General features: G+C 43.5%; 1 protein-coding gene across 1 annotated transcript in view; it reads left to right on the forward strand.

The window, feature by feature from the left end:
• TENM4 (teneurin transmembrane protein 4) overlaps positions 1 to 15,553 on the forward strand; it is a 756,175-nt gene that overhangs the window by 543,443 nt on the left and 197,179 nt on the right. The window contains 1 exon segment of the mRNA XM_059708328.1: positions 8,721 to 8,891. Coding sequence (XP_059564311.1) covers positions 8,721 to 8,891 — 171 coding nt within the window.

A 15,553-nucleotide genomic window follows, 5' to 3' on the forward strand; every position in this document is an offset into this window, starting at 1 on the left:
ATCTACCTTGTTGCTATGTTTTGAGATGCCTCATGTACAAAATGGGCCCTAATAATATCTGCTTTAAAGCGTTCTGAGATGAAATGGTATGATGAATGCGAATCTTCCAGCATTACCTCACGCACAGAACACTTTGAATAAATGACAGCTGTTCTTATTTCAATAATAATCCTAATTATGCCTGTCTCCTTCCTTTCCCCCCTTTCTTCTTCACTCCTGTGGACCAGGTGCTGGGAGATGGTAATGACAGGAATACTCCCTGCCCTGAGGAGAGGGCTTCAGGGTGGCCTGACCGAGCAGGCCTGTGGGCTCATTCCCTTTATTCTGGCTCCTTTAATCTGGGAGGGCTGTGCTGATGGAGGAACAAGCAGGAAGATGGCTTTACAGCTCTTAGAGGATTTCCTGCTGCGACTTAATGACAGGGTCATTTACTAGTCAGAGCTCTGAACTAGGAGGTTAGAGAGGAGGCTCAGAGCAGCGGCTCTGCCAGGATGCACCAGTCAGGTCTGAGTCTCTACCCCGTGGCTATACTGTCAGTCCTAGCAACTGCCTCCAACTCCAGAGCAAAACTTAGGGTCGTCCACTCCAGAAATCTCCTTCCTTCACTTTCTCAGTGAAAACCCTAATTACAGTAAAAATGATACGATGATATGATATCAGCACAGAGGGCCCCACTGGCCATATATTTGAGCAGATGCCAAGCACCATAACAGGTTTATAAAATACATTCTTTTCTTTCATCATCACAACTCTTTAGGTATGATTGTCACCATTTTATAAACTGAGGTTCAAAAGAGTTAGATAACATGAGCCAAGTCGCATAACTATAAACATGAGGACCAGAGAAGGGATCAGGGCTGCCCCTAATCCCTGTGTTTCTGTGCCTTTCATTTCCTGGCTCTGGAACCAGCAAGGTATGGGGGGTGGGGCGGGGCCTGGGCGGAGGTCACTCCAGGGGTTGACGGAGGTGGGCAACCTCTAAATTAGTTATGTACAGGAGAGGTCTTCGTAGAGCCTGTCAGGTGAAAGGGGCCCAGAAATGACAGCTTTCTTATTCTATTACTGCAATAATAGCAGTTTACTCCACTCTGTACAAATTAGATTCCGGCCATGCTTCTCCTACAACTTGCCTTGTCACCAGTTTTCAGAGCCCGCCAGTGAAATTGATATTTTGCCTTTGCATCGAGGTGGGTGTGCTTGTTTCCCACTTCAGAGGCTCACTGCGCTTGAGCCTCTCACTCATGCCCAACCCCACCTTGATTTACAGAAATATCGAGCAGCCACCAAGGAATCCTTGCTAAAAGGCCTCCCTCCCCTCCCTCCATCCACCCCGCCCCAGCGTGGCACAGCACAGAAAAATGATTAACTGTGCCAGAGTACATTCTACAGAAAACACTTAATTTGGGAATGAGAGACAATAACCCTGATTGTTGGAGTCAGGTTTATCCAGAGACAGGAAGAAAAGCAATATATTTACTTGATTTAAAATTAGCCACACGTAGTCACCAGTGGGATCCTGTCAGGCTGCTCTATAGTGATTCCGCTTTTAAAAACTCTTGTAGCCATTGGGCAAATAGCTCGAGTTCCTGAGGCTGTCAGCTAGTGGAAGCAGGATGGGTGAGGGCCCTGAGCTGGAAGAAATTTACAGTTGGCAGGAAGGGGAGCTTGGGAGAACATATAGAAAGAAGAAAAAGTGACGTAACAGAGCTAGCTTTGACACGTCTTGCAGTGGCTTCAGGAATTAGGAAAATCAATGTAGCAAAATGACAAGGATGACAGCTGCCATTTATTGAGCTCCTACTATGTACGTGCTAGGCACAGTTTTGAGCAAATTACATACATAATTTCATTCAATCCTTTGAGGTAGCTATTGCTCTCTTCATTTTGCACACGAGGAAACTGAGACTCAGAGAGCCTAAGTAATTCGCCCAAAGTCATGAAACTAATAAATGACCTAACTCAGTGCTCTGGGGAGAGCTGAACTTGAGGACTAACTCTGCCAATGGACAAGTCACTTATTTGCATTTATGTAGGTTTTTTTAAAAAATATACTTTTATTGATTTCAGAGAGAAAGGGAGAGGGAAAGAGAGAGAAACATCAATGATGAGAGAATCATTGATTGGCTGCCTCCTGCATGCCCCACACTGGGGATTGAGCCCGCAACCTGGCATGTGCCCCACCAGGGAATCGAACCCTGACCTTCTGGTTCAGAGGTCAACACTCAACCACTGAGCCACACCAGACTGGGGTGTTTATGTGGTTTTGATTGTAGGGATCAGCCAGGCCTAAGAGGAAGGATGGAGCCCCATGCTTTGTCCTTGCGGAGAAAGCCCCTTGACCCGTGTGTCGGCAAACTGTGGCTCTTTGGCCCCTTGAGTGTGGCTCTTCCTAAGCCTTAGGAGTATCCCAATTACGTTAATAACAATGTACCTACCCATATAGTTTAAGTTTAAAAAATTTGGCTCTCAAAAGAAATTTCAATCATTGTACTGTTGATATTTGGCTCTGTTGACTAATGAGTTTGCCAACCACTGCCCTTGACAAACCATCTCAAAAGAGCAAACTTGGCTATGCTGTCAGCAGAGGCTTTGCCTTAATTTTTTTTTTTAATTTTAATTTTAACTTAATTTCAGGCATGTAACCCACCAGCAGTGTGATACGCCAGGAGGAGATCCTAGACTTGAGAACCAGTCAGATCTGGGTTCCCAGGTGATTTTCTCATTTCCCATCTGAAAAATGTCTTTGAGCAAGTCATGCGGCCTCTCTGAGACTCACATTTTTTTCACCTGTGAATTGGGAGTCATAATGTTCTTAAAGTGTAAGTTAGGACTGAATGAAAAAAAAAATGTACATAATTCCCCTTGCCTAAGTGTCTGACTGGCCTACTCACTCAAAGTTAGGGTCTCCCCCTCTGCTCTCTGGTCCTTCTTTTCTACCTGTTGCTCTGGAGGCCAAGTGGTAGAACTTCCTTTTTAATGTAAAACAGCATTGACGTGAGTTTGGAAACTAGCAAAGATAATGTATCCATAACCCTACCAGTATAATTCAAAGCCTGATGTCAGTTTTAGGTATGTCTTTCCAGATTATTTTTTTCATATGTATATCTGGTTTTATGGCGATGCAGTCAACAGAAACCTGCAATTTTGTGTCCTTCTTTTTCCCTCTTAACATTATGTTGTAAGCATTTGCCCTCATTGCTGGCTGTCATGGTTATTTATTACAATGATTACCTTGTGTTCCATCCAGTACCTGTCTCATATTTTAGCTAACGCATTCCCTATTTTTAGACATCTCCGTGGCTTCCAATGTTTTTGCAATTACACTGCAGTGTACATCTCTGTGTATGGAACTTCTTGCTTTGGAACTTTTGAATGCTGTGGCTTTGTAGCAAAATCAGGAATAGAACCTGGGGAATGAAAGTGTCGTGGTTTGTGTTTGGCCTTTTCGGGTTTTTGTTTTCCCCATCAGAGGACTGTAAGTCAAAGTGACTTATATTTTACACAAATGATCCTATTTAAAAACCAAACAAAACTGCCCTGACTGGTTTGGCTCAGTGGATAGAGCGTCAGCCTGCGGAATGAAAGGTCCCAGGTTCGATTCTGGTCAAGGGCATGTACCTTGGTTGTGGGCACATCCCTAGTAGGGGGTGTGCAGGAGGCAGCTGATCGATGTTTCTCTCTTATCAATGTTTCTCACTCTCTCTCTCTCTCTCCCTTCCTCTCTGTAAGAAATCAATAAAATATATTAAAAAAAAGAAAAACAAAACAAAACTGAGCACTAATATAAGCAAAGTGGGTACCTGTGTAGCTGAGTTGGTTCCCACTGTCTCTGAAACCAAAAACGCCACTGGGATCAGCAGTTGTGGTTATCACCATCTGTACTCACTGCCTGGAACTGCTGAGTGACAGATGCAGGTGGGTTCCTGCATTGGGTTTTTGGAAGGGAGGCATGCATTGTGCAGGGAGAAGTCTCCTATACTTGTATTGGTGACTCCTGCTTAATGACTTTGTTAGTTGTCTCCTGCTGGCCAGGTGCTGCCTGGAGCCTTCAACGTCTGCACATCTATTGAGCATTTTTCTTAAAAATGTCAAGATGGAGCTTGCACTTTCTCAGCCATCTCTCTTGTCTTGCTGGGCAGGAAAAGGCAACTGGAAAATGTCAGCCCTCCCATCAGATTGACCAGAGCTGAGGGAATAGGAAACTTCCCCCTGCCCCACTCTTGGCTCTCAGAAATCATTAACATTTCATAGTGGGTGATCTTTGAACCTGCTGCCTTTCCACAGCCTTTCTCTGAACTCTTTAGCATCTTTTCACCTTTTCATTGAATTGCAAACTAGTTGAAAGGCAAAACCAGTATCAAGTTTCTTATTTATGTCCCTTTTCATGTACTGGAGGAGAGCTTTGCACAGTTATAAATACAGACCACCTCAGGGCATGATTTAGATAGATCTGTGGTGGTGGTGGTGGTGGTGGTGGTTAGGATTGATTTCTCAGGAAACCAGGACTATGATGATACATCTATACTTTTCCATGGTCTGGTCCATCCTCAGAGCAGGCTGGAGAGGGGAATTTCCATGTCTTCGCTTTCTTGGATCCATGGCTATTAACTTTTAGGTCCTTTGGAACACTGGCCCCTGACTCTGAAACCAGCCTCAATCTTCCACCAACTCTGTGGTGTTAGGTGACTTACTTTACCTCTCTGAGTAAATCACAGTGTATTCCTATAGCTCCGTTTCTATTCCAGTTGCATTGTATACATTCTCCAATGATGTTTTTCATTATTTTTTATGTGAGGATTCAATTGGATAATGTAGAAAAAGCATTGGGTATTTAGTTTTGTGTTGCTATTATTATTTTGATGATCATCCATGATAAAGAAGCGTGGTTGCTTGAGATCTGTATTCTTGGACAGTCTGGCTGACCGTGGGTTGTGTCCTTTGGGAAGAAAACAGGGCAAACTATTTCTTTTCCTTCTCTCTCCTCCTCCCCCAGAACCCAGAACTATGAAATTAACCACCCACCAGCCAAATCAGTGAAACAACAGAGTGTGACTTATGTTTAAGACTCTGGGTCACAGACAAAGGGTCCCTTTTTTTCTTCTTCTTTTTTTGTTTTTTGTTTGTTTGTTTATTTGGTTTGGTTTGGTTTGGGTTTCTTTTTGGCTTTAAAGCAGCACTATTCAAGCTTCACATCTCTGACCCCACATCATCCTACTCCTCAAGCTCACTCTGCTCAGCCCCGTTTGGGTGACTCGGGGCTCACTTCCCTGCCCACCACCTCCTAAGTGATTTCTGAATGACCACATCTTCGGGGAGGATCCAAGTTTGAGTTGAACCCAGACCTCTGCTTTTCCAGGTGGTTTTCAGGAGCTCATCTTCCACGGGTCACAGCTGTGTGGGGCCTCTGTTTATGATTGTGGAGGGCATAGCTAAGAGGAAGGAGTGCCAACGGGCACCTCCTAGCGTTAGGTCCACAGCCTACCCCACTGCTGGGACCGCCCTGCCCTCCTTCCCTTCCCTGGGACACCAGGTCTTGTGATCATTTTCACCTGTAACACTTCTTCCACTGGCTTTTCTTCCCCTCAGCATAATGTTTGAAGCAAGGACTTGCTTTTGCATCTTGTGAAAAATAAGAGAAAGCTTTGACAATAAAAATGTTTCTCTTTGCAACACTCTGAGAGTTCTCTTCATCTTGGGATGAGTTAATGCTCTGACCTTTGAACAAGACAGCACTTTTGCACACTGAGATGTGATCATTGATTCTGATGGGGAAGGAGGCCCTGCACATTGAACTCCATAGATCTGAGTTGTCCATAGTTCAAACAATTTCTCCATCACCTTGGAGTTGCCAATATATAGATTAAAACAGTAAGAAGGTAAGCAGAAATGTAAGCTAATTCAGCCTTGGAAATAGCCGAATATTCATTTCTTCCAGGCAAGTTAACTTTTATTACTATTGACAACTACACAGAGACAGTCAAAAGCAGCGTACAGCATTTTAGTGCCTGATACCTAAAAAGTGCTCAGTAAATGTTAGCTACTATTTTTATCATGATCATCAATGGTACAATTATAATGATTATAAAACATAGTTAATTCCATATACCTGGTATGGACAATTTACAAAGCACCTGGCTGTATTTCATCTCATCTGATGCAACAACCCTTGGAAACATTTTTATCCCTGCGTCTCAGGTGAGAACACTATAGCTAGAAAGTGGCAGTTTTTGAAGACAGTTTTCTTACCTTTGGTTCCTTACCCTTTCCCCTCACCACAGTCACCAAAGAAAAAACATAGGGTCAGATTCTGTTCCTGTTATCAGGGTACACCTTCCGGTTAAATTAAACGGGTATATTCTCGGGTTGGCTTGTGTCTGGACCGGAAGTCAGGAGGATGTGCTGTGTTCAGCCTCCACAGTTTTTTTTTGTGTCAGTCATACGGCCTCAGCACCACAATCAGTGGGCCTGTCCATAGACTGGGGCCAAGTAACACCACCTTCTGTCTGCCTCACAGAATCCTGTGTTGCTACCTAGAAAGGCACATAAAGCCTCCAAGTCTGCTTGATGTGTTACAGGGGAATATCCTTATCAGGCTCACATGCCTTGCTAGATGGAGCTAGTGAGAGGCAGCTGGGGAAGTGGGGAGAGCCTGGGCCTTCAAGCCAGGAAGGCGGAAGGTGTATGATTTGGGGATTTGAACAGTTTTGGATTCTGCTACTTGTCTCGATCTGCCACTTGTTAGCCATTTAACCTTCCGTGTGCTAATTGACGTCATTGTGTCTTAGTTTCTTCATCTGTAAAATGGGGTTATTAACACTCACCTCCTAGGATTATTATGAGAATTAAAGGAAATACGATATTTACTGCTCTTAGCACAATGCCTGGCACATGGTAAGCATTCAGTGAATGATAGTTTTATCTTTATAATTTTAATTAACCTTCTGAGCCTTAATATGCACATCTGTAAATTGGGTTTGGCAAGGTGGCCATGACAATTACAAGGCATGTAAACAAATTACCCAGCATGCTGCCTGGCACATAGTGGGTCCTTAGTAAACTTAATTACTCTGGGCCTTCATATCTCTGTAGACCCTCCTCTGTGTTCCTAAAGCCCCTTAGTGGGTCAGTCACTCCCTCCTCTGGGCCTTCTAGTCCCTCAGAACAGATTCTGTAGCTTGTCTGTCTCCCCTACTTGACTGTGAGCTTATCAAAGCTGGGCTATCTGATTCGGTTCCGGCTCTGCAGACCAGCCACAGACCCTGGCATAGAGTGGGATTTTAGAAAGTGTTCATCAGTTGAACAAACACATGATGCTACACACAGGATGCTGGGGGAGTCCTGGCACTGCAGTGTTTAACTGTGTACGTGGGGAGTCAGGGTAGCCATCCCAGAAGGGAGAGTACCATCAAGGCTCAAGTCTTGACTCCTCAGATGGGATTTAAGCAGACATTTGTACTAGATTTGGGGAATAGGCTTCCTAGCCTTCTGCAGCTCTGAGGATCTTTAGGGACATGTCCATTCTTCGGCATCTTATGGAACCATCTAGGTTGCTGCACAAGACTATTTAGCAGTTGCTTCCTGGAAAAGTATTTTTAAAACAGAAATACATGCTACGAAGTTGAAATGTACAACAGATATGCAGTGAAAAGTAAATCTCTCTTCTGTGCCTTCCGCTTAGCATCTCCCTCCTTCACAGGACACACCCACGGTCACCAATGTCTTTCATATCCTACCAGAAATATTCTGTACATATATAGGAAATTTTTTTTGCCTGAAGGTGGTAGTATATCAAATATACTGTTCTGCATGTTATAATTTTCCCTCCAGAGAAATACATACAAAAAACTTCCTCACTTTTTTTATGGTTGCACAGTATATATATCTAGCCCTTTATTGAGGGACTGGTTTCCGATATTTTGCTATTACAGACAGTGCTGCAGTGAATAGCCTTATCAATGAGTGTACGTACATCACTTAGTATGTATGTGAGTATCTGGAGAGTGTATCTGGAGGAGAAGTTTTTAGAATTTGAAACTGATTCCAGGGTAAAGGGTATGTGTATTTTAAACTTGACAGCTTTTGTCAACTTGCCCTCCACAGGATTTATACCAGCTTTTGCTCGCACAAGCCAAGTATGAGAGTGCCTGTTTCCTGCTCTCTGCCAACACTGTGTATTTTCAACCTTCTTTTATCTTTGCCAAACCATATGTGAAAAATAGGATTTCAAAGTTTAGCTGGCATTTCTCCTCCTGTGAGTGATGTTAAGAGTCTTTTTTGATATAATTGAGAGCCGATTGTATTTCTAGTTCTGTAAATTGTCTGTTCCTATGCCTGTTTTCCTACCGAGTTATTGGACTTTGCCTATTATTTGCAGGACTTATTTTGATATTAAGAAAACTAACCCTTTGTGATAAAAATGGCAACTTTCCCCCTAAAGTAAAACACAAATCCCAGACCTGAAACTCCCCTCCCCTGTCCCTTCCCAGATACACTAGACTGTGAGTCCTCCGGGGCAGGGTCCACGCCTCGGTCATCTCTGTGGCCCCCGTCCCCTGTGAAGGGCTTGGCACTGCACGAGCTCCCCTCAGGGGCTACTCGCTGAACTGAACTGACCTGAATCCCTGTGTTCCCCTCCCCATTTGCCCCCATCCCCCCATGGCTTGGGAGTTTCATTTCCGCCTCCAGCAGAAAAAGATGACTTTTCTCATTGCTCACCACAGCCATGCACCTGTTTGGCCTAAACTGGCACCTGCAGCCGATGGAGGGGCAGATGTATGAGATCACGGAGGACACAGCCAGCAGTTGGCCTGTGCCAACCGACGTCTCCCTGTATCCCTCAGGGGGCACTGGGTTAGAGATCCCTGACAGGAAAGGCAAAGGAGCCACAGAAGGTAGGGTTGCTGTGTTGTCCGTGTCGTGAGTCCTCTGTGTCTGCCTTTGAACTGAGGAGACCTCCATTATGCGCGTCATGTGCCTGACTCACAGCTCCATGCTCTGCGCTTCCTCCATCCCTCTGCACTCCACACCGGCTGCCAGTCCACCTGTGTCCTCATCACAGCTCCTTGTCACTGTGAGCTCATGCAGGGCTTGGGCGGGGCTCCTGGTGCTCGGTGGTATCCCATCTCATGCCTCCAGGGAAGCATTCTGGGCTTGCTCACTGCTGGGGTGGCCGCCTCTGATTATGTGGGATCCAGACAAGCTCTTGGGGGTAACCTCATGGGGTAAAGGGGCAACTCCGGGAATGGGACCTGGTGAGGTGGGTAGATGGTGTGTTGTCATTGAAATATCCTTGGACCCTTGTGGTTTAATGGAAACACCAGTTCAGGTGTTCTAGCACCTTCCAGCCATGTGACCTTGAGGAAGTCGCCTCATTTTTCTGAGCTCTGGTTTCCTCGTATGCAATACCAATAATCATTAGTGTTTGGACAATGTGCTCATTTCAAAAATTTTTGTCAAGAGTATTTCATTTAATCCTCACAGGGATTCTGTGAGGTAAGTAGATTTGTTTATACCCATTCTAGATGTAACAACTAAAGGTCACATGAATGAAGTGACTTGTCCAGAGTCACCCACCAGGAAATAATGGAGTTTGGAATCTGAGTCCAGGTCTCCGTGGCTCTTGCTCTTCCACAACTTGTCCTTCCTGACTAACCCTGTGGTTACAAGCCCCTGAAGGAGACATGGATGAGAAATCCATTGTACATGGAGGCACGAATTTATTTTTCTATCATTGATTAAAATGGTGGTGACATTTGGAGTTTGGCTTTCTTAACTGGAACATCATTAGACCCATATTCTGAATTTTTTAGGGGTCTTTCTAGCATGCCATCAATACAGATTCTTTCATGTCAGCCAAGAGTGACACAAACTCACAGAAAAATGGTACCAGGAAAGATGTCTGAGGTTATGAGCCAGTCAGGAGGTCATTCTGGGCAGAGTGGCCATCTATTCTCCTGCCCCTGCTGTGACCTTCTCTCTCTCTCTCTCTCTCTCTCTCCCTGGTGTTAACTCAGTCAGCAAAGTGGCCATAGCTGCCTCCTACCCTTACTGCTTATATCTTACCTTTCCTTTCATTTAACTTTTAGGTCATGGCTTCTGAGCTTCTCTGGCCTTTCAAGGATTTGCCTTCCACGCAACAGTTTGGTTAATAGGGTAGCATATGTTTGTTGGGGTATCTACTCATGACCTCTGAAATGATTATCTCAAAGGCCAAAATCAACTTTTTACCTGTATTCATCTTTAAGGGACGCAAACTGGGGGTATTTCCACAGATCCAAAGCCCATCTTCTCCTTTTCAAAGGTTTTAAGACATAAAACCTTGAATAACTTACACTTCCTTTGCCCCGTATTAGGATAGGAGGGCACATGCATAGGGTCTTGGGAAGAACTCTGGCTTAGGAATCAGGATCCCTAAATTCAAGTCCAGCTGCCTGTGATGTCACCTTAAGCAAATCCCTTGAAAAGACCTTCTGGCTTCATTTTCCTTCTCTTTACAGGGAGATTGTGGAGCTAGATGATCTCTAAGGCCATTTCTAATTTGCAAGTTCTACATATGAAATTAGTCATAGAATCATCAGAGGATTGACCAGATGGCTCTTCAGAATTTTGTTCAAGTTGGTCCTGTCCATGGTCCTGCTTGTTGGCTCGTGATGCCCAAGCCAGTTACAGTGTCAGATGCTGCAGATGAATACCATGAAATGAAGACTGTCTTTAGATCAGCATGCACAAATGCAGACTGAAGATATGTTTAACCCTAAACCTATTGGTAAAGGGTCTCATTTAGCAAAATGTATTTTCTTCCCCCCGTGATCTCTATCAAGCATTCTTTAAACAGGAGTTGGATGTATCTGAAATCTCTCACTCTAATGAAATTAGTTTGTGGGTTGTTTAGGTATGGAGCAGGAGGCACAGATAAGAGACAAAATACAATTGCACCAGCTTATTGGTTTACTTTAATTGGAGTATTTTTGCTTAAAGGGATTATCTGTCATTACTAATGCAAATGGATCCTGTTTACCAACCCCTGAAATGCAATGCAGTGCTGGAAAGTGGTCAGCATCAAAAGCAATTACTGTGACAAGAAAACACACCAGTCTGGAAAAACAGTGGACAAAGCTTTCTATGGTTTACATGAGACCACGTGGTTCTTAACTTCTTTTGCCCTGGTCAAACCAATGTCTACTCAGTTAATGCTTTTAATTGTGATGTTAAAAAATCTAATTCCTTAGACACATCTCAAGGGGGAAAGTTTCTAACCCTAATGTGAGTGCATATTTCCTGTCCCTTCTGAGGGTATCAAAGAAGAGAGCTGATTCCAGAATTAGGTTCAGAGACCCTGTCCCACAATGATGGGGAAACAGTGGGGTATGATGGGAAAAGGTTAAATGGGCCTTGCAGCAGACAGTCCAGTGTTTGACTCCCGGCCCTGCCATTTATTGGCTCTATTAATTCATGCCAGTTACTCCATCTCTTTTGGTCTTAGTTATCTCATTTGTAGAACAAGGATGAAACCTATTTTTTCAAATGCTAGTGGTGAAGAGGCATTCCACAAATCCTGGTTCCTTTCTTCTTGTCTATTCAAATTCAAAGTCATTCCATATCAGTTATTAGAATCTCAGAAATCCAGGCTGATTAACGTTTTATCCTCAAAGATCCTGCAGATGATCAGGGCATTTTTGAGTATTATTTAGTAATGCAAATAAAACATATGATGAAACAATATTTTAAATGTTCACCATGTCTTTGAGAATAACATCAAACTGCAGTATATACTATATTTTCAACATGGCTATAACCATTTCAGGGTTGTCATAGGACAGAAACTAAATACAACAGCTTTTGCAAGTAAAGCCACAAGAACTTATGTTATGCATTAATGGAGAAGGGGGGAAAAAGCCATGAATAAACAAGCATTTCTGATGGTTGAATTGGTGGGCTAGGGATAGCATTTTCTTCTTTCTGCAGTGAAATCAGAATTGCCCATCAGTTTGAACCATGCAAATTGCTGCATGCAGGCTCAGCTGGGCTCTCCAAAATGAAACAGCTTATTTTGATAACCAAATAAATTTCAAACAGTTGCTAAGGAAACTAAAGGACCCTTTGTGCAAGTTATTGCATTGAAAAGAACAAAAAAGGGTAGAAGGAGGGTGGGGGATATTAGTTGATTAGCAATTTAGAACTGAGGTCAGGAAAGTAACTGGGCAGTGTATGAAATTTCAGTTCTTCCAAATATTACACATTTTACTGAGCTATCCAATCATGTCAGAAATTTGTTGAGAAATTTATTTTATAAACATGATTGTGTATTTGCACAGCATTGCTACAGGAAGCCTGAATTTGTATATATTTACAAAGAAAAGGGCCAATGTCAGTAGAATCTGCCTTGTGAAACCTAATCATGCTGTTGGTGGTCCCTAATCCTGAGTTAAGTACTTTGAGCAGTTTGCTAAGCCTCTGGGGGCACCCACTGATTGAACAGTGTCCTTCTTATGAATGTCCGAGATGCTGACTGTCACCTTTTAGGGCTGTTTGCAGGTCCCAACTTCATAAAAATTGTCGACTTCTGGTACCCCAGGGTGCCCGGAAGTTTGTCACTGGGACTTGGATCTGCCCACTCTGGCCTTGCTAGTTAGCCTGTAGGGACTGTGCATTAAATTGGACTCTTGCCCTTAAAGAGGGTCAGTGCACTCTGCCCCCATCAAGAATGTCTTTGAAGAGTTGTGATTAACCATTCATCAGTGTCATGCTCTAAGAAGCCATATTCTAATAATAAAAGCGAACTCCGAATGGGTTCATCTCCCAGTGTTTCTTAAGCATTCTGAGCCTCAGGATATACATTTCAATCATGTGAGAATTAACTGACCTAAGATACGTGAAATTCCCCACCATGTAGTTAGAGTTCAATACATGGTAGCTAAAACTACTACCTCTACCTTCATTACTATTACCGTTACTTTATTATTATTATTATTATTATTATTATTATTATTATTATTATTATTATTTTCTAGAATGTCATAGGGGTAAAATGAATTTTATACACAGGCCTTTTCTCCTCCGGTTGCCTCTTCCCTCTCTCATTTCTCCACCACTGCTGGGTTTTACTGTGTAGTAGGATGTTTTCTGTCCTAGTGCTCACAGTTCGGTGCTCAGAATTAAGAGCAAAGAATCATGGGTTATGGCTTCTGGAAGGAAGATGGGGTTTTTTCAAGGCAGGAAAGGATGGGGTGGTTTCACTCTGAACAGCCCTCAGCCCAGCCAGTCTCACGCCTCTTTCCTATCAGGCCCAGGACCCAGCAGGCTGCAGCTCTCCCCGTAGAAAAGCCCCCATCTCATCCAGGGCACCTCTGGGCACCAGAGGGGAAGAAGAATAATAGAGGTTACATTCCCAGTGGGGGACCTCTTTCCCCTCTCAAACACGGCCTTTCAGCTTGGTTGTGGCCCCTTCCCTAAGGATCTCAACAAGGTGACTTCTGGCCCAAGGTCACTTTTGAACCAAGCTCCAGAGTGGCCCTTACAGTCTCAGCCAAAAAAAAGTCAAAGTCTTGGGGCGGAGGGTGGGGGGTGCCCAAGACCAGAATTTACTATTTTGGTTTCTTGTATACACACCCAAGACAAGTTCCCCCCTATTTTGGCATCTTTGTTGAAATACTAGAACGCTAGAAAAGAATATTCCCCTCCCTTTGCCCCTCCCTCTTCTGGAGAAAAAGCCAACTTATTCGTGCCCCTGGCCCGACAGATCTCCTGAGCGTCTCTGGGCTTGGCCCCTGACCTGTGAGGCTAAAGAAGGAGCTACTACAATAGCCGTCTCCTGCAGACATGCTTACTGAAGGGAAAATGAACTATGCATGGTTTCCCAACAGCGTGCCGAAATGCGGGAGATGTTCTTGTTATTTATTCTCAGACATACAAATTAGTGGGAGGCAGACCCTTCTCCGCTCTCACCAGCTCTAACTCACACCCACTCACAGAAGAAATGAGTCCTTAGAATTAGCAATCTCATGGGTTTTTTTTCTCTGCAGTTTCTAGGAGTAAAAAAACCCAGAACTCATCCCGTTTTTGTTTTGTACTCCCTCAGACTTCTGCTTCCCTAGCAGAATTAGAAGCTCAAGGGCATACTATTTTCTACCTGGACTATAAAAGGATTGTGGTATTGGGAAACCAGACATCAGATAAGGAAGAATGGGAAACTAATTCTCTTCCATCTTAATGCTTTTCGAATTTGGCTTCTGTCTTTGAACTTTGAACCACTGCATGGTGGTTTGTGTGTGTCTCCACTTTCAAGGTAAAAGTCTGGGGCGCGTTGCTTCCATAAAGGAATTAAAGGCGAGCTCTTCCCCATGCTAATGACAGAATACTAGTGGTACTTTTATTGAGAGCATGCATTTTAACTTTTTTTGTTGGCATATATTTAATTAAAATAACATTTAATGGTTTGAAGCTAAAAACCTGATGTTTCTGCCTGGGAGTTTATAAGGGAATGATAACATATGGAGAAGTTTAACATTTAAATTGAATTGTATTATTTAAAACAGTACAATATTTTATGACTACAACAGTGCCCTGCCAAGCTCCATTTCAGCATAAAATGTGCTTTGTAAGGACTCTTACAAAACTAGGGGGAAAAGACGCTTTAATTTCCTATTCCCCAAATGTTTTTCATAAAAAGTCCCCAGAAACGTGTTTTCTTTACAAATGGATTCTTGTTCTCTAAAGTGTCTCTTCCAACAGCTCTAACAACACAACAGGCTTGGAACTAGGAGGCCTGGGGGTGCTTTCTAAGGACAAATAAGATGTTGACTTGGTTTTGGCTTGTCATCATCCTAAGGGCGGTCTTCTTACATCCCTAGAGTCTCCTGCTCCCTCCCAACTCCTCAGAAGGCCAAGGTCTGGCAGGAAGCGAGGGTTTATATTTTTCACATGTGAATGTGTTTAATTACCAAATAGAGGAAGTTTGATAAGTAGTCTTCCTTCCTGGCACTTGGGGTGCACCCAGAAAGCTATAACTCTCCTGATTGGTGACAGAAATAATCAAGAGACCTTACTCCTAACCACCACCACCCCAGACTTCCCTACAGCCTGCAGGGTTGGGGGCCTGGGTCAAATTTCCAAGCATGTCATAGCCTTTGTGCCTGAACTTGAGAAATTCCTTCAACTTTACCCTCTTTAGCACAGAAATGATATTCAAAGACCTCCCATCCTAGACAAAGAAGCGTTTTTCCTCCCTCTTCCTCATCTTCCCCAACCCTACCCCTCCTCCCAACAGAAACCCCATCCACATATCTCAACCTCAGAATTTGAATTTCAATTATATATAAACTAGTGAACTTGTCAAATGCCTTACTCCACTCAGGTCCTGCTTCCTACTGCCGGGAGGACCATTCCTAGTTGGGAATTGAATAACAGCGCCTCGTTTCCTCCAGCCTTTCTATTTTAGCATGCATGCTTTCACACACACACACACACACACACACACACACACACACACACACACACACTTATTCTCATGTGACAGCAAATGATTATTTTTAGGATCAAAATATATCTTAGCAAG

This window comes from Myotis daubentonii, chromosome 9 (assembly GCF_963259705.1).
Source record: "Myotis daubentonii chromosome 9, mMyoDau2.1, whole genome shotgun sequence".
Taxonomy (NCBI): domain Eukaryota; kingdom Metazoa; phylum Chordata; class Mammalia; order Chiroptera; family Vespertilionidae; genus Myotis; species Myotis daubentonii.